The sequence below is a fragment of the Perognathus longimembris genome, chromosome 11 (genome assembly GCF_023159225.1).
Source record: "Perognathus longimembris pacificus isolate PPM17 chromosome 11, ASM2315922v1, whole genome shotgun sequence".
In the NCBI taxonomy this organism is placed as follows: domain Eukaryota; kingdom Metazoa; phylum Chordata; class Mammalia; order Rodentia; family Heteromyidae; genus Perognathus; species Perognathus longimembris.
In genome coordinates, this window is record NC_063171.1 from 23,426,017 (window position 1) to 23,451,333 (window position 25,317).

Sequence of the window (25,317 nt, forward strand, 5' to 3'; positions counted from 1 at the left end):
CAATTCAAACAAAGTAATTTACTGAACCAGTGAGTCATTTCTCAAGGTGACACTCTTGGTAAAGTTCTCTTTTAGCATTCTGCCCAGAACAACCCTTCTTCTACATTCCTATATTGGTAATTGGTGTATTTAACACTCTTCCCCATGTATGCTTGCCCCCTTCCCCCCGTCAAATACATTTTCTTTTGACAAGAAATATGTAGAGTTAAGGCAGAACGTTAAAAGATCCCACACACTGACTTAATATACGAATGATACTAGACTAATATAATCCTCCTACACTTCACCAGTGCTTGGCTGAAGATTGAACTGAAATCCTCATAGAACCCTCTTAAATAGATCTCTTAAACACAGCAATGAACATACTTGTGATTAGTTGACCGGGTTTAAAACAACGTTTTTAGATCATTTTAGCAGAAAATTCATTAAATTATTTTCCACGGAGTTCTAAATTATTCAATAGGAAATTCTAAGTATGAGAGTTATATTCCCTATAATCCTTAAGTACAAGTAAAAGGAGATTAATAGTATATTTTGATCTTTAGTTTTGAAAATCAATTTCAAATCCTTTTCTATAATAAAATGACAGAATATTAAACTTATCAAACAGCAGGTACAGCAAGGGCTTCACATTTTTTAAAGACTTAATTCAACTTTTCCTATTTAATAGTGATAGAATATAACCCCTATCTAAGGCATTAAACTGTATTTGTAAACTCATCCCTACCTGGTTCACTGCAGTAATCTATTTAGTTCCACTCTCTTCCAATTATTTTTGTGAGGATCACAGATTAGTGTTTGAAAAAGTAAATCACTATGATGTTATTGCCCTCATAAATAATTTCTGTATTCTGGATCTTTTCCAAAATAAAATCAAAATTCCTTATTATGGCCTTTAAGGTTCTTTGTTATCGGGTTCTTGCCAACTACTACTTTTCCTCATATAAACTATATGCAGAAACTCAACAGTTTACTGTTTGCCAAACAGGTATGTTTCATCACTTTCTATTCCTTTCAAGATGTATAAAGCTCTTCCCTTATTTTCTGACTGGTGAGTTCTTATCTGTAAAAAACCTTTTTAGCTACTGTCCACTCTATACTACAAACCACCTCACTTAATATTTTACTGTGGAAGATATTTTATAGTATAAGAATAATTTTAATAATCCTTGAGGTAAAATTCATATAAAAAGTTTATAAACAGTACATTAAAAATGTTGTAGAACTTTTACTTCTAACTACAAATGGTTATAATTTTTGGATATTAAGTATCCCCTAAAGATGCTTATGTCAAAAGATTGGGCTTTAGCCCATGGTGCTACAGGGAGGTAACAGAAACTTTAAGATGTTGGGCCTGATGGAAGGTCTTTAATGTATTCTCAGTGTGACTTAAAGGGAAGAAAAAGGCCCTGGACCCTTCCTTTTCCTTTTGCTTCCTACCCATGAATTGTGTATCTTTTTCTCTATCACACATCCTGGACATGATATGCTACTTTACCACAAACCTCAAAGCAAAAAGTACAACTCTAAAACAATGAATTAAAATAAAACTTCTCGGGCTGGGAATATGGCCTAGTGGCAAGAGTGCTTGCCTCTTACACATGAAGCTCTCAATTCCCCAGCACCACATATATGGAAAACGGCCAGAAGGGGCACTGTGGCTCAGGTGGCAGAGTGCTAGCCTTGAGCGGGAAGAAGCCAGGGACAGTGCTCAGGCCCTGAGTCCAAGGCCCAGGACTGGCCAAAAAAAAAAAAAAAGAAATGAAAATAAAACTTCTCTTTATATGTTGATTACTTCAAGTACTTGTTCTAGTAACAGAAAGTTAACTAATAGAGCTCATCATAGAAAGAAGAGACAGAAAAGGTCTCTTCTCAAGCTTAAAGAACTAAGCATTCTACAATCAAAATGTGTAATTTGGCCTTTGTAACATTCAATTAAAATATTTATTAAGAATTTAATGTTGGGTGCGGTGGTACATACCTGTAATCTGAGGCAGAAATAGAATGATCAAGAGTTTGAGGCCAGCCCGGACTATAGAGTGAGACTATGTCTCAAATTAAAAAAAAAAAAAAGGGAGGGAAGAAGGGCAAAATAAGAGGAGAAGGAAGAAGTAGGCATAGTAGTAGCAGCAGCAGCAGCAGTAGTAATATTGTAATAGCTATTAGTATATATCATGAGCTAAATCAAAGCTCTGGGGTATATATCATTGGACAAAATAGATGACTAGGATTGCCTCTCCAAAGCTTATATTCTAATAAACGAAATGAGATAACTCATTACCTGACTCATACAATTATAATCCCTCTGTATATCACCTCTATAATAACAATAAAGTAAATTAATTAAAAAATAACTAATTATTTAACATTTTAAAAGGTGGCAAGTGCTGTAAAGTAAAAAAAATAAATAAACCAGGTAGTTAGACCAGAAATGTTGGATAGAAGTATTGTATACAGCCAAAGGAAATTACATCAGTCCTGTTCCTGCTGTCCATGACTGATATACTCAAAAAATAGTAATGAAAACAACATGTTTAGAAATAAAAGAGTTGGGGAAGTTTTGGAACTCTGAAATATGAAATGAAAAAGTTGCCTTTACTGGAGAGGATGATGACTTCTACAAGGTTTGGGAATAAAGATTAGGATCTTAGAATCAGGAATTTTGGAGATGGCTCTTGTATATACAAAAAGAAAATGAGTATTGGGCAAATACATACCTAATTCTAGAGAAGAGAGATGTGTACTTTTAAGATATAAAAGTAAGGACCATCAATATTAGAGGACATCCAAAGTTGTAGGATTAGGTAAAATCCCTAAGGAAATGAGATCCAAAGCCTGAATTGTGTGGTATTTGTGTGGAGATTTAGAGAAACATCTGTAAAGAAAACTCTGAGGGAACTATTAGACAGGCAGGATAAATAACCTAAAACACTACCATGACATAGAAAGTCTAATGAAGGTTATTTTAGGAAAAGGAATGAATGATCAACCTAATAACATGTTATTAACAGATTAAATAAGAGAACTAAGAGCTTTCCACTGAATTCAGCAATCTGGGGATCGTTGGTGAGCTTAACAAGAGCAATAGTTGCCGAGTTGTATCCGTCTGACTGGCATAGTAGGAGAGAAGAAGCTATAGAGGAGTCCCAGGCAACATAGTAAGATCTTAGAGGGAGGTTGGGGGAGTGGTAGTGACAAAATGAATGAATGACAAGATAGGAATTGAGTCAAAAAGTTTAGAAACTTTAATCACTTTTTTCTAAAAAGAAGAGAAAAACAAGGGCAGAAATGAATCTAACACAGTGGGGGCAAGGTTGTTTGTTTCTAAAATGGGTAAAATTATAGCACTGTTGATGGGAATGATGTGGCAGAGAGAAAACATTTAGAATTAAGAAACTGGAGAGAACTGCTATTGATATGACCTTGACAAAAAGGTATAAGGAAAGAGGTTCACTGTAGGATAGGGAACAGATGAACCATAATTAACGAAAGAAATTCTGTCATTGGAAATAATTAGTACATGTCTAGGATAATCCTAGCAGAAGATCACAATAGTTCAACAGCTAATACATATGAACACATAAGATGATGCTAAATGAAATGAACTCCAAATTATGGAAATAAGTGGTTTATCATTGTCGGTATTTTCAACGTAACATGTGAAATTATGCCATTTTCTTTTGTCTTTCTTCCCCAGGATTTTACCCCTAATGTCACTGTTACTGATCTTGGTACCCTGGGTATTGTATATACATTTATTAGAACTAGTGAAGGGAAGGGGAACATCAAAATGGAGAGACAAAGGATAAAAGATGAACCAATGCAACAGCAATACTTACAAAACTATATGCTCTAAACCAATTGTATAACTCATGGGGGAGCAGGGCAATGGGGAGGGGGGAAGATGGAAGGAAAGTGAGGGAGGAGGTAACAAGTTGGATAAGAAATGTACTCACTGCCTTATGTATGAAACGGTAACTCCTCTGTACAATACTTTGACAATAAATATTTTCTTTTTAAAGAAAGGAATTCAGTGGGTAGAAATGGTAATGGACTGTCGCAGAATGTTTCTTCCAAGTTCTTCAATTTTCTCATTAAGGGAATAAGCAAAGAAATTAACTCAGGTATAATAAAGAAGACATCAGAAATTTATGAAGAAAGAAGGAATGAAAAAACATCACAGAAATCATTCTGGACTGTGCTTCTTCTTGAAAGTGTAGTTCAAAATACTACAAACTGTTACTATTCTATAATAATGAAAGTCAAGAAAAAAAAGTTGAGAAGCAACATAATTGGTGTTATTAATGGATTTGTCTCATTGTTATTTCCATATATATAGAATTGTTATAATTAGATTCCTTCTTTCCTTTATTATGCTGAGTATACTTATTTAATTTCATGTCCATTAAATCATGTCTATCGGGATTATATTGTTATTTTCTTTTAAAAAATATATTTCTTGCCAGGGACAGTGCTAAGGCCCTGAGTTCAAGCCCCAGGACTGGCAAAAAAAAATATTTTTTCCTTAACAATTACTTTCACTGTATTTTAGAGGGGGTTTAGCTGGGGGGAAAAAAAACCTGATCCTTTATTATACGTAGATTAAGAAGCACTAGTCGAAGAGAATGGAGTAGTAATTGAACTAAGAAAATGTTCTGTGACTGCACTACAGGATCAAATAACATCTGCAGCCATCAGTTTAAAGACCAGTCAGCATGATGGGGAGATTTTCTCCAGACACATTAAACTATGGATGTAGAGACTATGTTGATCAGATTTCTATCACAATGGAATACCTAAGCTAAATCAACTTATAAAGTTAAATCAACTTAAAAAGATGGAAGTTTTATTTTGGCTTATGGTTTCAGTCTATGAGTACATGGCCTGTATGTGGTTAGGCAGTATGTGAGAGTAGGAATTTGGGGTAGGAGGATGCTTGTCAGGCAGGAAACAAGAGAGGCTGAGGTTCTACTATGCTCTCCAGAAGTATACTTCCAGTTAGCTAATCTCCTTCTACTAGGTCTTATCTCCTAGAATTTACAACCTCCTAAGGGTTTTACAGCCTCTCAAGATTGCCAAAAGATGGCAAACACAGAATACACATAACTACAGAGAGTAAAGGGTGGGAAGCTGAGGGCCCCTAGGTGTCTAAGAATACTTACAATCTGGAATATAAAAAGATGAAAAGATTAAAGATATAGGCCAATAGTAAAGCCAATAAATACATGAAGAAATAGACATCCCTGGCCATAAAAGAAAGAAAAATAAGAACAATATTAAGATTCTACCTCACTCTAGTAAGAATGGCTATCGCCACTTATTTATGTACATAAATATAGGTAGAGGACCAACAGGAATAAAGCATGGTATACGCACATGATATACCACAGCAAAATCCCTTTGGACAATTACTATGCACTTTAACAAAAAGTATTAGGACATTAAAATGTCTTGTTTAGGGTATAGATATTACATGCAGAATATATGAATGACAATTAAGAAACATCATTTCTTGTTCATTACTTATGTTCCTCAAGAAGATGATTTTTACAGAATATATCATAGTAATCTTTTCCTGCCTTCAAGTTAGATTTGGCCATTAAGGATACTGGCAAGAAAGCAGAAGAGAGATGGGAGAGTTTATCCTCTCTTATTTCTTCCTTGGGGGCTGTCTAAGTAGAAGCTTTGTTCTTTTGTGTATAACCACAGCAACTGTCAGGTAGTCTCTCAGAAATCTTACTTTCTTCTGTTACTCTAGAAGTCAAAGGCTATAACTGCTTTCTGCTGTTTCTTGTTCCTGGTGCTTTACCACTCTTAGATGTGTCTTTCATGGTGCCCACACATTTGTCAATTGTTCCCTCATTAAATCTTTCAATTAATATGCCAATTCTTTTTAATATGAGCCAGAATGGTTTAATTTCCAATACTCTTGTAGGCTATTTGCAGAGACAGGTCTACATTATTCAATTCCTTCTCATTCCAAATTTCTCAACTTAATATCTCTTCTATTACTATTCCTTAGTGAACATCTAGTCCTAGCTTTGGGTTTATGCTTTCATTCTAACAACATATTATCATGACATTAGTAGCTTTTAAATTTTATTTATAAATTTATTTATTATAAACAAATTTATTAATTTACATTTATGATTACTAAAGCTTACATTTGTACTATGTGTCTTAAATAAAGATGCAAAAACTTAGAATAATTTTAGGAATTTGCTCAGAAAAGAGAAGTAGATTTCCAGCTCACCTCTTTCTCCTTATTGAGCAAGACCAACTGGCTGTCTGTGAGAATGCAGTATTTCCGCTCCCATGTTGTTGTCTCAGTGTAGGGTGACTGACCACAAGACAAACGATGTGTGGGTGGGCCCTTCACATCTATGTAACAAAAGAAAAACAAAAAAGAAACAATCATTTTAATGTTTGGTAAACCAGTATATCAAGTAATTCTTCAAAGTCATATTAATAAAGAAATGAGTCTAAACATGAATCTCAATAATTGAAACTTTCCTCTTAAACTAAAACCTGTTACAAACAAAATAAGGGAAAAATGGCCTTACAATGTGCAGAGACGGCTAAAATCCTCTAGGAAAAACTTCTAGCACAAAGTTGATGCAGTAATCATTATTTTATTGACACTAAAATAAAGAGAGGTTGCTTCAGAGCTAAATCAACACCATTAAAAACAAACAGTTGGGGTGATACAGAGATAAGAAAAAAAATAAAATTTCCAGTCTTTAGGAGGTAGATGATGTTACATATACACTGAAACTACTGTTGACCCAGAACTGAGAGAGTAAAGTTATTGGCAGAGTGTATCTACAAAATAGCTTTATGCTCATTGAGAATTGGAAATGTTTAAGCAATCATCACATAACCAACCACTAGAGGCCAGTAAGATCAAAACAAAACAAAAAACCCCACCAAGTTCCTCAATCATTTCAGTTTTCCCCCAGCCCTTACATTTTTATTTTGTTTTTTGAGACAGAGTCTTGCAGCTATCTCTTTCAGGGCTGGTTTCAAACTTGTGATCCTTCTGCCACCAATTCGTGACTACCTGGAAATACAGGCCTACACCACCAGCCTTGGCCTCATTACTTCTTTTAAATACCAACTGGTTATCACATTTGATACTTTGAATTTTTTGTTGGTGCTTTTGAGTTGCTGTGTAACCTAGACCATGTCTCAAGCATAGTTACATGTTTAGATCTATTAAATGAAGATTTTATGACATTTCAATATATATTAAAAGTTCTTTACACCACAAGTTAGTGGCTCACACCTATAATCCTGGTTATTCAGGAGGCTGAGATCTGAGGATCGTGGTTTGAAGCCAGCCCAGGCAGAAAAAGTCTGGGAGACTCTTATCTCCAATAAATCACTCAGAAATGGCTAGAAGTGGTACTCTGACTTAAGTGGTAGGGCACTAGCCTTGAGCACAAAGAGGCTCAGGAATAGCACACAGGCCCAGAGTTCAAGCCCCAGAATAGGCAAAAAAAGTTCTTGCGCCACAAAAAACTAATCCCTTTCAAATTTACAATATATTATTTATTATTATGTAGTTGTATGCTAGATGAGCAGCTCAAACTGAAATGATTATAAAACAACTAACTATGAGGGCAGAAGAACTGAAGATAATAAATAAGCACATTTTGTCTGTTGAAAAAGAATTTTTCATTATCAAAGCTTTCTGTAGAAGTTTTTTTTTCTGCCACAGTATGACAAATACTTTTAGTACTAACTCAATAAATTCAAGCGATTTGCTAAATGTCTCATACTGTAATTACTCAAATAGGCAAAACTATGGCCAGATTTCTGTTGAAAGAAAGCAAAGAGCCAGTACACAGTGCAGTGCAGTTTAATTGTGTCTGTTTCTCCCTTACACTGCGTATGTGTTCAATTTTAACTCAACTGTTCCCTCAGGCTTAACTCCCAATCTTAAGTCTATCTAAACTAGTTGCTCTGCACTATTTCCGGAGCTCATCAACTCCCTTCAAAGATAATTCCAGGTCCAAGAACTGGTAATGATACTAGGACTTGGCTAGACATGTTATTAATTCTCAGGAATTTACTACTTCAGCCCTACCTTCCCCTGCCCAATTTTCTGTTCCTATTCCTTCTGAAATATGCACAGTATTACATGAAGATAAGAAAAGGAAAAACTCGTATGTTCACTGATTGGCAGACTTAATGTTATTAAAAGGGGAGGGGGCATACAGCCATAAATAATCTACAAATTTGATGCAACAACCATTGAAATTCTAATGTCATAAAGAAGAAAAAGTATTCATAGAGATAGTAAAAAAAAATCAATCCTATTATTCATATGGAAGTATAAAAAGGCTCTTAATAGACAAAGCAATCTTAAGCCGCCCCTCCCCCCTAAAAAAAACAAACAGAATACTAGACTTCAAATACTACAAAGCCCAGTAACAAATGCAGCATGGTACTTGAACAAAAACTGATTCAAAGACCAATGGAACAGATCAGAAGATGCAGGAATGAATACACACATCGATAGTCCCATGATTTATTGACTAATGAGTCACAAATAGACATTGGAGAAAAGGCAGCTTTTTCTCCAAGGCAGCTGGGAAAACTGGATATTCACATTCGGATTGAAACTACACCTCTGTTTTTCATTTTGTATTAATAATATTTCAAAACTACTACAGGAAAGAACAAGAACTGGAAGTTATTAACATAGGCAGTCATCATTCCTGATAGAAGTTCAACTGCTTAGCAAAGAAGAGTGTGGATTGACAAATGGGACTTCATTAAACTAAAAAGCTTCTGAGAAGGAAACAGTCACTGAAAAGACAGCCTATGAAATAGAAGAAAATCTTTACTATTTAAACATTTTATAAAGGATTAAGAACCAGCATCTGCATGGAGCTCAAAAAAAGTAAACACCCCAAAGAATCAACCCAATTAATAAACTGATAAATGTATTGAACAGATATTTCTTGAAAGAAGTAGAAATGGCCAAATAATGCACAAAGAAATGTTTAGCATCCCTGGCTAGAAGAGAAATGCAAATCAAAACAATGAGATTTTATCTAATTCTAGTTAAAATGACCATAATAAAGAACACATCAACAAATGTTGAACAGGATGGGGAGGTGGTGTTAGGGGGCGGGGAAGCTTATATACTGTTTGTGAGACTATAAGTGCAACCACTATGAAAATCCGTATAGAAATTCATTAAAAATTAAAATTGAGCAATATTATGAACCTGTTATACCACTCTTGGGCATATTTCAGTTGAAGTGAAAAATCAATATCCAAGAGAGAAACCTGTACACTCAGATTACCCCTCTGTACATCACCTTTACAATCACAATTTGGAAAATGGCCAGATAAAACTTTAAGAAGATACTGTGTTAACAGCATAACTCAGATTTCCTAACAACAATATATGTATTATCTCTCTCTCACACACACAATATATGTGTGTTATATCTATTTCTCACACTCTCTCTCTCAAACACACACACACACAACTATCACTGAATTTAAGAAAACCTAAATTTCTCTAGGTATAGTGAGTCATGCCTATAATCCTAACTGCTGGAAGAGAGAAATCAGGAGATTGCAGTTCAAGGCCAGCCTTGGCAAAATGTTAGCAAGACACCATCTCAACCACCAATTCAGCTATAGTAGCAAGCACCAATGATTCCAGCCACTTAGGAGGCATAAGCAGGAGGATCATGGTCCCAGTCAGTCTGGGTATAAATTCAAGACCCTATCTCAAAAATAATGAGGGCAAATAAAACTGGGAGTAGGGCTCAAATGATAGAGGATCTGCCTAACAAATTTAAAGCCCTTAGTTCAAAGCCAAAACTACAAAGAAACAAAGCCCTAAAATTATTTCTTTGCATGATCCTTAGTAACTTTTTAAAGCTTTTATTATTTAATGTTCTCCTTCTGTCCAGACTGAACTTTGTTCTAGTTTTTTCATGGTACTGTGAAAACTAAACAATGTCTCATGAATCCCTTTGGGAAGCTGAATCACTTCTTTCCAGTGTTAAAGACAGGATGGTAGGGTTGAGTTTGATCAGGATATTTTGGATCCATTTATGAAAATATTATACTTCAACTTCCCTTGTACAACTAATAATGCTAATTAATATTTTTTAAAAGATAGGAGGAAATGGAGAATCATAAAGCAGGGAGTAACACCTCTGTATTTTAAGAAATTCTTCATATTTTGAAACATATAAGTCATGGTTTCATCTATTTAGATAGTGCTACTTTTTGATCATTTTATAAAAATATGTAGGAAAATGATCAAAACAGAAATGATTATTTTTATTAGTTTTAGTACTTCTTGTCTGGGCATAAGTTTAAGAAGTACTTTAAATAACCAAGTGATGACGGAGAGGAAGACAGCAGAGGAGCTGCAGAGCACTATCTGCGCTCCCTCCAACACCGTAGTTTTATCACCCCATAGAAACTTTTACTCCTAGAAAGACAGCCAGAGTAAGTTCTAACAGTACAGGGATTCTGGCCAGGAAGGAAAAAATGACTTTGCTTGTCTGAAAACACAGATTTGAGCTCCAGGCAGCGTCCCACCGCCACGCCAGTGCCGGCGCCAGCACAGCGCCCGACACAGCAACCCGCAAGCCGCACAGCTAAAGCACACAGCGTAGACCAGGGAGAAATACTCCAGACAGCGGCTGAGCACGGACGACCTGAAATCGCAGAAAAAGCGTGAGTACCCCACAAAAGACATTCCCACTCGTGCCCACAGAGCAGCTTCTGGAAGGCAGCCCTTCCCCCACCACCAGAGCAAAGCGCCATCTTTGCCACTGGCATTGGGTCAGACCAGACTGGAACTAAAGCAGGCCTGGGGAAAGTGAGGTCAAAGTAGCCATCTTTGAAAAGGGCAAGAGGGATCGAACTGTGAGAGTCACCTCCGCCCAGGAGAACACCCCCTACCAAGGCGGGAGGTGTGTCCTGGGCCACGGCTCAGCCAGAGGTTCCCCGTCCTGCCCACTGGAATTTCTAAATTCATAGCGAAGGCAGAGAGCAGCTCCCGGTGGCACGGAAACACCATGCAGGGGAACAAACAGTTCCTGAGAAAGTTAAACAGTCCCGTCACAGAGGAAGCCCAATTCCCAGCCCGAAACGGAGCTGCACTCCATAGCCACCTCCACTAAGGAGGCCGCCCCGCCCAGGAGCGTGTAGCCTCCCCCAGGCAAGCAACTCTCAGTTGGATAAAACAGGCCAAAGGCACCCCGCTCTGCTGAGTCCACAGCCTATTCATAGCCAGGCGTTAAAGGCAGCGGCCCCACAGCAGACAGAGGAGCTACGGTTCCTGAGACTCCTCAAGTCCCCATCTACAGAGGACGCCAAGGACTGCCAGCAAGCTGTGCAAACCACAGAGACCCAGGATTGCACCAACAGAGGTGAAGCATCAGAACAGAACCACCCCCTGCAAACTGAAATCAAGTCAAACAGCCAAGCAGCAAAATAGACAGCAGACCATCACAAGGAAACCAGAGACTGGGGAAAGACCACCCAAACAAGGAGGACTCCATTTTTTTTTTTCACTTCTGAAACGTCGTCGGTTTTTTTGTTTGATTGTTTATTTTGTTTTCCATTTTTACCTGTTTGTTTTATCAAGTTTTTTTTCTTTGCTGTTTGTTTGGGTTGTTCCTATGTTTTTTTTTTTTCCTTTTTATTTTTTTTATTTTTAAAATAATTTTTCTCTATTTTGTGTATCTGTCTTCCACTATCTTTACTTTATTTCTCTCTTTGCGTTCTCTTTCTCTAAAAATTACTTTCCTATGAATAATACCTCCACTCTTTTCTGCTAACTCTCCATTGTCAATCATTTTAACCTTGTTCTTTCTACTGATTCTACTATTCTCCACATTTCCACATCACTGAAACTAAACCAAAACCACCACCCCACCTCCCCAATACATTTTACGCTATGCTCTTTACTACCTCCAACTTACCCACCTGACTTACTGCCTGGACCTCCAGTTTCCATTGAAGCAAATAATTAAAATCAAATCAGAATTAAATCAATTAGAGACGAAAAAAAACATCGAAAGAATCAACAAAACAAAGAGTTGGTTCTTTGAAAAAATCAACAAGATAGACAGACCCCTGGCAAACCTGACCAAGAAACGAAGGCAGCAGACTCAAATAAACAAGATAAGAGATGAAATAGGTAACATCACTACAGAAATAACTGAAATTCAGAAAATAATAAGGGACTATTTTGCAAACTTTTATGCCAACAAATTTGAGAATTGGGAAGAAATGGATGATTTCCTAGAAAAAATTCATATCCCCAAACTCAAACATGAAGATTTAAACCTTCTAAACAGACCCATATCCAGTATTGAAATAGAAACGGCAATAAATGATCTCCCATCCAAGAAAAGCCCAGGTCCAGATGGATTCACTGCAGAATTCTACAAGGCCTTCAAGACAGAACTCACACCAATATTTCTCAAACTCTTCAATGAAATTGAAAGAGAACGTTCACTACCAGACTCATTCTATGAAGCCAGTATAACCCTCATCCCAAAACCAGGCAGGGACTCATCATGGAAAGAGGACTACAGACCGATTTCCCTGATGAACATAGACGCAAAAATTCTCAACAAAATTCTGGCCAATTGACTTCAACAGGTTATCAAAAAAATCATACACCACGATCAAACTGGTGTCATTCCAGGGATGCAAAGTTGGTTTAATATACGCAAGTCAATTAATGTAATCCACCACATCAACCGGAGCAAGCTAAAGAACCACATGGTTTTATCTCTGGATGCGGAAAAAACGTTCGATAAAATCCAGCACCCATTTATGCTTAAAGCCCTGGAAAAACTGGGATTCCAGGGAACATTCCTGAATATAATCAAGGCAGTTTATGACAAACCAACAGCAAGCATAAATCTAAATGGGGAAAAACTAAAGCCATTCCCTTTAAAATCAGGAACAAGGCAGGGATGTCCAATCTCTCCCCTGCTTTTCAACATAATACTAGAATTCCTAGCCAGAGCAATTAGGCAAGAAGAAAATATAAAGGGGATCCAAATAGGAAAAGATTGTTAAACTTTCTCTCTTCGCAGATGACATGATCCTATACCTAAAGAATCCCATTGACTCTACCCACAAGCTACTAGAGCTGATTCAAAACTTTGGCAAAATTGCAGGATATAAAATAAACCTTCAAAAATCAACGGCCTTTCTTAATGCTAACGACCTGAAGACCGAGGCTGAAATCAGGAAAGCAACTCCCTTTGCAGTAGCCCCCCAAAACATAAAATACCTAGGAATAACCTTAACCAAAGAAGTGAAAGACCTCTTTGATGAGAACTTTAAAAGCTTGAAAAACGAAATTAAGTCAGAACTACGGAAATGGAAAAACCTCCCATGCTCCTGGATTGGGAGGATTAATACAATCAAAATGGCAATATTGCCAAAGGCTATCTACAAATTCAATGCAATTCCCATTAATATCCCAACAATCCAGAAGCAATCCAGAAATTCATATGGAACAATAAAAGACCTAGAATAGCAAAAACAATCCTAAGCAGAAAGAACAGTGCTGGAGGAATTACAATACCCAACGTCAAGCTGTATTATAAAGCTGTAGTAATAAAAACAGCTTGGTATTGGCACCGGAACAGGCCTGAAGACCAATGGAACAGAATTGAAGACCCAGAAATGAACCCACAGAACTACGCCTACTTAATCTTTGATAAAGGAGCTAAAACAATAGTATGGAAGAAAGATAGCCTCTGTAACAAATGGTGCTGGCAAAACTGGCTCAACACATGCAACAAACTAAAACTAGATCCTTATATATCACCCTGCACCAAAATCAATTCCAAATGGATTAAAGACCTGGAAATCAAAACAGACACCCTGAAAACACTAAAGGAAGGAGTAGGAGAAACACTTGGGCTCCTTGGCACAGGATGGAACTTCCTTAACAAAGACCCAGAAAGGCTACAAATCAAAGAAAGGTTGGACAAATGGGACTGCATCAAACTGCAGAGCTTCTGCATGGCAAAGGACACAGCTCGCAAGATAAACAGAAAGCCCACAGACTGGGAGAAGGTCTTTACCGGCAATTCAACGAACAAAGGCCTCATATCTAAAATATATGCAGAACTAAAAAAATTACCCTCTTCCAAAATAAAACCGCAAAGAACTAATAGCCCACTCATCAAGTGGGCTAAAGACTTACAAAGAGACTTCTCTGATGAGGAAATGAGAATGGCCAGGAGACATATGAAAAAATGCTCTACATCACTGGCCATAAAAGAAATGCAAATCAAAACAACATTGAGATTCCATCTCACCCCAGTAAGAATGGCATATATCAAGAAAACTAATAATAACAATTGTTGGAGGGGATGTGGCCAAAAGGGAACCCTACTTCATTGTTGGTGGGAATGTAAACTGGTTCAGCCACTCTGGCAAGCAGCATGGAGATCCCTCAGAAGGCTAAATATAGAACTCCCCTATGACCCAGCAGCCCCACTTTTGGGTATCTATCCAAAAGACCACAAACAAAATCACAGTAATGTCACCAGCACAACAATGTTCATCGCAGCACAATTTGTCATAGCAAAAATCTGGAACCAACCCAGATGCCCCTCAGTAGACAAATGGATCAGGAAAATGTGGTACATATACACAATGAAATTTTATGCCTCTATCAGAGAGAATGACATTGTCCCATATGTAAGGAAATGGAAGGACTTGGAAAAAATTATAATAAGTGAAGTGAGCCAGACCCAAAGAAACATGGACTCTATGGTCTCCCTTATTGGGAATAATTAGTACAGGTTTAGGCAACTCATAGCAGAACATCACAAGGCCCAATAGCTATACCCTTATGAACACCTAAGACGATGCTAAGTGAAATGAACTCCATGTTATGGAAATGATTGTTATATCACAGTTGTAACTACTTTCAACGTCCAATGTGTATCTGTAGCTTCTACTATTGATGATGTTCTTGTATCACCTTCCTGTGGTTGTACCTACACTATCTCTGTAATGTTATCTGAGTATACTGGAAACCGTGTATACTGGTATTGGAACTAGGAACTTGAAAGGGAATACCAAAATTCAGAGATACAGGGTAAAAAAAGACAAACAACTACAAAAGCAATACTTGCAAAACTGTTTGGTGTAAGTGAACTGAACACCTCAGGGGGGGAAAGGGGAAGGGGGAAGGGGGAGGGGGTATGAGGGAAAAGGTAACAAACAGTATAAGAAATGCATCCAATGCCTAACGTATGAAACTGTAACCTCTCTGTACATCAGTTTGATAATAAAAATTTGAAAAAAAATAACCAAGTGATAAAAACTTTTAATAACCCATGATGTATTTGTTTTGGTCCTCATTTCTTTGGCTAACCAAAGGTTTGGCAATATATAAAAAAGGCCTCAATACTAGAGAATGTATGAAAAAACAAGCTCAAATTTTGCCCTATTTGACATTCCCTATTCTAATAATCTTTATTTTTTACTCTAGTGACTTACTTCTAATTTCTGACTTCTAATTATTTTTAGTATCCAATATTCACTAGAGACAAGGATAACTAAAAGAATCACAAAGAATCTTAGTAGCAAAATTAGAAACAATTTTAGATTTTCTATGTTCTATTCCTATGGGAATACTAAGAACATTACATGCTGCCCTCATTACAAAGATGAGAGAGAGAGAGAGAGAGAGAGAGAGAGAGAGAGAGAGAGAGAGAGAGAGAGAGAGAGAGAGAGAGAGACGGTCCATCCTGGGTATGACACCTGAAGTTTTTTGTTGTTATTCGTTTGTTTTTTGATCAAGGCTAGCACTCAAACACTTGAACAACAGCTCTATTTTGGACTTTAGGTAGTTCATTGGAGATAAGGGTCTCACAGACTTTCCTGTCCACACTTTGAAGCACAATCCTCAGATCTCAGCCCAGACAAAGATTAAATGATTTTCTAAGTATCGGAAAGGATCAGCCAAGCCAGGTGCTGGTGGCTCACACCTGTAATCCTAGCTACTCAGGGGGCTGAGATCTAAAGATGCAGTTTGAAGCCAGCCCAGGTAACAAAATCCAATAAACATACTCAGAAAAAGGCAAAAGTAGTGCTCTGGCTCAAGTGGTAGAGTGCTAGCCTTGAGCACAAGGAGGTTCAGGGCCAGCAACCAGGCCCTGAGGTCAATCCCTAGCACTGGCAAAAAAATAAATAAATAAATCACCCAGTATTCAGGGCTTCACACCTATAATTTTAGCTACTAAGGAAGCTGAGTTCTGAGTAGAGCAATTTGAAATTATCCTGGGAAGACAAATCCTTGAGATTTTTACTCAAATAACTGGTAGTAGAGATGATATTTAATAGTAGCATGCTAGCCTGAGTAGAAAGATTAAGCCTCAATGTCATCAAAAAATAAACCAAAAATAACTCAAATGATACTAGGGAAAGCACTACTTTAAAACAATATTGTCCTGTAGACCAGCAGTTCTCAATTTTTTTATGTCAATATCTCTCAAGACTCTTCAAAGTTATTGAGAACCTGGAAGATGATCTATGTTGGTTATGACAATATTTGCTACATTAGACAGTCCAACTGAAAAACTAAAAAAATATGAGTTCATCTATAATAACAAAATCATTGCATATTAACATAAAGTACGTTCTTAAAGAAATGTAATTAATTACAAAAATAGAAAAATGACACTATTTTGAAAGATTGGCTAAAGAGAAGATACCTCAGTTCCTCTATATGATTCCATATTTAATAGTTTTATGTTGTTCTAGCTGACGTACAAGATAAAATCTGGACACTGATATTAAGGTGGAAATGGGAGAGTATTTTAATTGCATTTTCAAACAATTATGAACTAATTTTCTTTAATATAGTATCAAAACCTGACTAGCAACTACCTCCTAAAAGTTACTATATCAATGACATGGCAGGGGATGTCTATCTTTTTGCCCAAGCTAGCCTCTAACCGGGATCTTCACCTCCCAAGTACATTGGATCACAAATACAAACCATTGAACCTGGCCAATTTAATCATGAGTTTTTATCATTAACTATAAATACTATTGGTTGTTTGCCCTGAACTGATGTGTTTATATTCTTTTTCCAGAAAAATATGCCACATAGCAACCATAGAATAAACATAATGTTTTTCAGTTTTACTATAAAGAATAGCTTTATCTTAGCAAATGGAGAGTAATGGGGCACTAGAGTTTCAGAGATCATTTGTTAAAAGCCACTGCTTAGACAATGGGAAATCAATGAAAGAACCTAACAAAATCTGGACAAAATTTATGAAATGAAATGTATAAAAGACCAGAGGAATATGGCTTAGTGGTAGAGTGCTTGCCTAGCATGTATGAAGACCTGGGTTCAATTTCTCATACCACATAAACTGAAGAATACAGAAGTAGCGCTGTTGCTCAAGTGGTAGAGTGGTAGCCTTGAGCAAAAAAAGCTCAGGTAAAGTGCCCAGGCCTTAAGTTCAAGCCCCAAGACAAAAAGACCAGAGGTCGTGACAAATGGGAGACTAATGTAATGATTTGATCAAGGAATGATTAGATTCTGCAATAGTACAATGGAAATAGAAAGAACTACATGATTCAGACTTTAAAACAGGAACCAAGGGGAATAGTAATTTTCTAGTTGTTTGTGTTGGAAAACAGCACAAAAGAGAGTAAAAAAAACCAATACAATTGCAAACTGATAAATACTTGTGAAATAAGTTATATAACTAAAACTATGCTTCAGTTTCAGCCTGAAAGCCCAACACAGATGGTTTTCAAAAAAGAAAGTGAACTTAAAAGGAAAGCTTATTTAAAGTTTCAATGCAATATATACATACATATATATATATATATATATATAAAGTTTTGATGCAACCCATTATTTTTAAGTAATAGGTCTTTAGTCTATCAGAAATTCTAACAACCAAACTCTGGAACCCATCAAATGGTAACAGAATGGGAGTAAACCTTGACAAGGGAACAACAACAGGCTGCTTCTGTGTTAACCCTTTCCGTGATGGGACAAAAGAATATGGTATCCTCTCTTAATATGAAGATTAACCAAAATCATATGACAGACATGGAAACTCCTTTTGGCATATATACATACACATTTTTTTCTTAGAAAGTAAACAACGTTTTTCTTGCAGACTCTGAATGTCAAAATATTTACAGCAAAGTAGATGTTTTTGGAAGCAGAAATAGTTGTAACAGAAAAAGGAAGAGTTTCAACAAGTCATTGGTCCAATATGGCATTGGTCCAAAATGGAGAATGTAAAAGAAAAAAAAATGCTGTGATAACTTTTATTTTTGAATTTTACATCTCCTTTGAAACTCGTTTGAGTGCTTGAGAATCAAAGCATTTACAAGTCACATGCTTTAAAAATTCAGATATTAGAAGTTAACTGCAATTGGAAAATCTTGATCCTGTTACTGCCTACCAAAGCAAGCTTTATAGGATTCTTAAAAAAAACAGCAAGCAAAGCAAAACAAAAACCTTCCAGTTAACACACAAACTGATGCTTCACTAAGTGTCACTAGTATTTCATCTGTTCTAGTGCTAACCTTAACAACAACAAAACCTAGTTTGGGGAAATCCATCAACTTAGGGAAGATTTTAATACATTAAAAGAGAAACACTTCGGGCTGGGGATATAGCCTAGTGGCAAGAGTGCCTGCCTCGGATACACGAGGCCCTAGGTTCGATTCCCCAGCACCACATATACAGAAAACGGCCAGAAGCGGCGCTGTGGCTCAAGTGGCAGAGTGCTAGCCTTGAGCGGGAAGAAGCCAGGGACAGTGCTCAGGCCCTGAGTCCAAGGCCCAGGACTGGCCAAAAAAAAAAAAAAAAAAGAGAAACACTTCCAAGAAATAATGACAAACAGTAGATCCCTGAAATCCTACAGAATGGTAGATCTATATTTTCATTTTTACTCATACACCAAAGCAAACCTGCCTTATAACTGACAAATTCTTCTGAAATTTGACATTTCAATGGCCAGATCTCATTTGGATTCTGAAGTCAAAGCACAAGAAATACTTTATAAAGACTCAAAATCAGAGACACTAGATACAGAAGTAAAAATATCTCTAAGTAATTTTAAAGGAGAACAATGCTACTTAAATTAATTGAGAACACCAGCTGTTTTAAACAGAGGGCTATTTTTCCTTTATCCAAAATGCTCAAAGCATTTTAATACCATTCATATTATTAATATCACTAACAAGTCAAACTGCAAATTATTTTTTAGAAGCAGTAATTTTTCTCATAAACAAAAAAATTCCTGCTCTTGCCATGCAACTTTAAAAATATGATTTACCTTTGGTTATTTTCTATAGGCAAATTTGGCCAAAGAAGAAGAAATACTATTAAGATTTACTGTATGTAGCTGCTGTTTAAAAGGACAATCACCGCAACCCTCCTCCTGTGGAGGAGCCTACAACATACTGGCAGTTGTAATCGAATTATTTTATAAGTATATCAGTGTTGTCTCACTTACTTGCTCAGCTGGAACTTGAGTTAATCTCCAGTCAAGCTTTTTGCTGGTTAATTCTGAGATGGAGTTTTAAGTATACTTTCTGTCAGTCTGGCCTCAAACTTAAATCCTCTAGAGCTCAGCATCCTGAGTACTTAGGATTACAGGCATGACTCAGAAGCATCCAGCTTATTTTTCACTCTTAATTTTATTTATTTCTTCATTACGTTTTTATCCTATATACTCTGTGATATACCAGAAAATACATGCTACTAGAACAACAAACAAAATTTTTCTTAGACTTATAAGCACCCAGTACATACTACCTGTGAATTTTGCTTTGTGCTTACATACAGTAAAGCTTTAGGGTAACATATGACATACAAATCAATAGTCCCAGTAGATTTAAAGATGGCCATATGCACCTTGGTGAATAGTAAGAGTACTAATAAATGTTTCAGTAAGTTTAATATGTAAAATCACTTCCAGAAATGTTTACCTTTAGGAAACATAATTTTAACCCTTATATAAATTTACTATGAGATCATATTGTACAGTCTTTGAACCTTAGAGAACCACTTTTGTTTCCTTCTCAACTGCAGAAGCTTGCTTAATTTCCATATTACTTGATCACTGGTGTCTTGTCAGTAAACCTCTTATATTCTCCATCACCCCTGCTAAGAGAAGAAGGGAGAGAGGTGGTGGGTAATTTTCTTTAGTCTGGTATTTTCAGTCTTTCTGCAGCTTTCTTCTTGGTCTCAGCAGCAAGGTAACTTATGAAGTTTCTTACTCTGCCCTATTACAAGGCAAAATAAGTTATCTTATAAAGAAGTAATGAGTGCTTGAAAGTCATGATTTATTTATAGTTGACAATTACATTTGATAAAAGGTAACATTTTTCCTTACTGAAATGCTCATCTAAATTTACTGCTTTTACCTCAGTATTTTAAGAAGACAAATGAGCTGGGAAAAAATTCCTAATGGTTCTATCTTGTATCTCTCTTCCTTTTCACTGCTTCAGTTTGCATAGTCCCTGGTCACATGTGCCAAGAAACAGCAGGCAGAGCAAATCACATGGCTTTCTTCTTCTTCTTACACATGCATCAGAAAGAAATGTTCCCAAATTCCCACACTGGAACAAAGTGCTGCTTAAGCAAATATATGGCCAGGATAACTGAATGGAGTTTATGAATAATGCCAAAGTCAAGATGACAGATGGTGAACCATCACAGTCTATTCTTCAATTCCAATAGACCAGACACATCTATAGTTTATACTAAATCTGTTTCTTAAATAGGAAAATAAAAAGACTCAAAATAATCCATTTATATGCTAATCCCTAGAAGGAAAAAAGTTTATGTGGAACTTTTTCCTGAAATATTTTGCTAATTTAAGGAAAGTATAGAAAATACCAGATAGCCTTTGAAACATGACCAGGGTTTCCTATTCTTTTTTTTTTTTTTTTGGCCAGTCCTGGGCCTTGGACTCCGGGCCTGAGCACTGTCCCTGGCTTCTTCCCGCTCAAGGCTAGCACTCCGCCACTTGAGCCACAGCGCCGCTTCTGGCCGTTTTCTGTATATGTGGTGCTGGGGAATCGAACCTAGGGCCTCGTGTATCCGAGGCAGGCACTCTTGCCACTAGGCTATATCCCCAGCCCAGGGTTTCCTATTCTTAAAGGATCAAAGTCCTTTTGTGGTCTCACTTTTCCACTACTGGTAGGAAAATGAACTGTACTAATACCAAATACCACTTCATGTGTATTCTTTTTGTTATATTTTGTTATATCTCTTCCTATATTAATATATTCTGTGCTTGCCTCTGTTTTAATTGAATCTCATCACCTTAGTTTAGAAACAGCTGCCATGAAGAAAGCATTACGACTTTTAAAAGAATGCCATTCTTGGTAGAGAGGAGAAAAAACAGTGAGTACTACCATTGAGAGATCTCTTTCTGTTGTTAATGTTGGCTATACTGCCAACACAGTGACATTCTCTCTCTACCTAAGTGATCAGAAAGCAGGTTGCATTGAAAGTGAAAAGTATCAAGAGCATGGAACATGTAATACTTTACTAGCTTTACCTCTCTCCATTGTTTCAACTGGAATGATCTAAGTATGCATCCTTTCTGAATTACAAATCACAAGGTAAAGGTGATAATATAGGGTCCTCTAAAGAATTCACTCACTCAGTAGTTAAATGAATAACTCAATTAAACAAGCTTTGTCCTGATATAAGCTAGCTGACTTTAATTGGGGGTAGGACGCGCATGTGTGTACATGTCAGTGTATACCTTACCAGGGCTTGAACATAAGGCCTTGTACTCACTTGGCTTTTCACCTGAGCAACACCTGAAGTCTGGCATTTTGCAAATTAGTTGAAAATGATAGAGATGAGTCTACTGCAATTTTTTGTCTGAGCTGGCTTTGAACCACAGACTTCTGAGTAGCTAGAGTTATAGGTCAGAGCTAAAAAAGATTATTTTTCAACAAAATGTCACTAACTTGCTGAGCTCCAGTGGTTCATACCAACAATCCTTGCTATCCTGAGATCTCAGAATTGTGGTTTGAAGCCAGCCCAGGCAGGAAAGCCTATGAGAGTCTTATGTCCAATTAACCACACACACACACAAAAAAAATTAAAAATCCAGAAGTGCAGCTGTAGCTCAAGTGGTAGAGTGCTAGCTTTAAGCAAAAAAAAAAAAAAAAAGTTCAAAGACAGTATCCAGGACCTAAATCTAAGCCCCATGATATGCATGTGTGTGTGTGAGTGGGCACACACACAGACACACAGAGCCACTAACCTCATGTGGTTGGATAAGAACAAATACTTATTAAAACAAGGCTATGAAGTAAAAAAAAAAAAATCCAAAACATTTACCACTTTCTATGCAATACAAATGGGCATAAATAGATAGAATAAACCTCTTTCTCCTATGGATATAAGATGTTAAATGACAAACTCTCACAGAACAGGAGACTATATTCTATGATTCTAAATTTATAAAGTAAATTTAATTCAAGTTCATTGAAATTTCTCAAATTATCCAAAACATTGTTAAATATTTATAGACTTTATAATCCTTTGAAAAGACAAGCTGTGTGTCAGGGGCTCCTGCTTGTAATCCTAGCTACTCAGGCTGAGATCTGAGGTTTGAAGCCAGCCCAGGCAGAAAAGTCCCCATGAGACTCTTATCTCCCATTAGCCACTCAAAAATGGGAAGTGGAGCTCTGGCTCAAAATGGTAGAGTGCTAGCCTTGAGCAAAAGAGCTCAGGGACAGGACAGGGCCCAGGCCCTGAGATCAATACCCAGGGCTAACGAAAAACAAACAAACAAAAAACCCACCAAGACTGATTATTTAATATATAATGGATGAAGTATACTTATATACAAAGTATGCACTGTCAGACATAAATTATATTCTTTTCTATGCTACAAACATGTACTATTAAGTATGTAAATAATCATTTATTATAAACTTTAACAATAAATTGTTGAAGACACTATGAAGGCAAAGGACACAAAAAATAAGCTACAAAGCTTTTTCACAAATAAAGTTCATATGAATGAATAGTACATGAGGCCACACGCACTTCTCATCTTTGTACTTGGTCTATCATTGGATTTTATTTGTCTTTTCTTCTGATTAATAGCTTTCCTAGTTTTCCTAGTTATACCTATTTTTCCCAGGCTTTCACATTATCTTAGAAGATACTGAGATTGCACAAATATTTTCAACAATACAATAATAGCATATGATTCTGTTGGGAAAACAAAATAATACTGGATCAGAGGGTTTCTTGGTATTATTAATCTTGGGTAAACTGTGCTACAAAGCACAGTTATATGCAGGAAGGTCTGAAAAAAGTAATAGATTTAAAGATTAATGAAAAATAAGAGAATGACCTGAAAAATCTGAAAAATAGTAAGAAAGGGGAAAAAAAATCCAGTAATTCTCAACCATACCCAAGTGTAGGTTAAAAAATACAGAATAGTGAATAAAACAGATACAACATTAAAAAAAAAAAAAACTTTGGTAAGGGAATTAGAATGATTTTACGTGCTACCTAAGCACTCTTCTGACATAATAGAAAACCAATAAAGGTTTAAATGTGATGATAAAGCCATAGTATATGCAGGGAAGGATGAAGGGAAGGATGGAGACAGAGAGAACATGATTAAAAGCTTATAATTTTCTTTACAAATATAAGTGGCATTTGAAGTACCAGGTTGAAACTTAAACATCTCATATAATTCTCTGTTTTCTATTGTGTAGTCAAATACACAAGAAGGTGATATTAACTCAAAGTTCTACAGCACAAACTGACCTATATTTTATACAGAGCTACTAACACAACTCAAAGTGTATCACTGATTTTCTCAGTATGTATGAATGACTTCTCTACAGAAGAGGCTCCAGAGCACAGAAATTAGGCAAAGTCATACTAGAGCTCTGACAAGACCCTTATCTCCTTCTTAGGATAGTTGATTAAGTGAGTTAACACATTACAAAGATCTCAGTGCAGTGTTTTGGGAACATAGAAAAGTGCTCAATAAATATTAGCATTATTTACCACCATTATTGAGGAGCATTATTGAGGAGGTCAAGTGCTTACAAACATATGGAGTTCAACTGTCAAATAAGAAATCCCTGCTGTATCTCTTTTCAGCTACGAGATCCTAGTCAAGATACTTAACCTCTTGGATTCCCAATTTCCTATCTATGAAAACAGTTTAGTAACAGGAATGTGGTAAGGATTAATGAGCAATATCAAGCATTAAGATGCTATTAGCCCTGAGCAAGTATGAGTAGCTAATTCGTTTTTCACGTTGTGAAACAACAGATTTGCTTGTTAGTCCAATCCAACACTATCAGCTGATAAAAATACAGTAAGATGCAAGAGGAAATGTTTTCAAACTGTGAATGATCATTAGGATCATCTTAAATTGAATATAAGCAAAAGTTTCCCTAGAAATACTATGGGGGAAAAATGTAAAAAGCTCATACATGTATAGCTACTTCTGAGGTTAACATTGGGAAATCTCATTTTAAGGCAAGCCTAGAAGTTTGTAAGACTTTATGTCAATCAATAGCTGGGCACAATACAGGTATCATCTCAGCTACAGAAGAGGCTAAAATAAGGAAATCACAGTTCCATGCCAGTCAGGCACTTAAACAACAACAACAAAATATAGCACCATGAGACTTCATCTCAATAGAAAGTTGAATACTTGTCATTCCAGCTACAGTGTGAAATAGGTCCATGTCAACCCAGGTTAAAAAAAAACCTATATTTTTAGCTCAAAAATGATGGGAGCAAAATGTGCTGAAAGCTATGGCTCAAGCACTAGAGCACCTGCCTAACAAGTATGAAGTCCTAAGTTTAAACCCCAGTCCAGCTCCCCACATACAAAAAGAGAGAGAGAGGAAAAAAAAAAAACTCAACAGATTTGCTCTAACCATCAAACAGATCCTAGTGTATTACTGAATCAAGAATCTTAGAAATCTTTTTTCGATGAACATTTTTCAAAGGAAGAATTAAAAAATCCATTGTCTTTGGCTAGAGAAAGTTATAAATAGAAGTAAAATGTAAAGGCACAAATGCTATTTAAGTTAATTTGGTCAGCTTAATGTACTCTATTTAAGTCAGCCTACCAGTCCTTCCTGGATTGATAAGAAAGGGAGTTTAATATGAGAGAGAAAACAAAGAACAGGGGAAAGGAAAGAAGGAAGAACTGAGGGATAGAAAGGGTGAGGAAGGGAAAAAGGTGGGGGGGGGAGAAAGTAATCTTTCTAATGGCACTGTTTTAATCTAAC

At 36.5% G+C, this 25,317-nt stretch overlaps 1 protein-coding gene across 4 annotated transcripts in view; it reads right to left on the minus strand.

The window, feature by feature from the left end:
- Positions 1-25,317, minus strand: part of Rasal2 (RAS protein activator like 2) — a 271,624-nt gene that overhangs the window by 146,057 nt on the left and 100,250 nt on the right. For all 4 annotated transcript variants that reach the window (XM_048357801.1, XM_048357799.1, XM_048357800.1 and 1 more), the window contains exon 2: positions 6,254-6,381. In XM_048357801.1, coding sequence (XP_048213758.1) covers positions 6,254-6,381 — 128 coding nt within the window. The remainder of the gene's footprint in view (positions 1-6,253; positions 6,382-25,317) is intronic.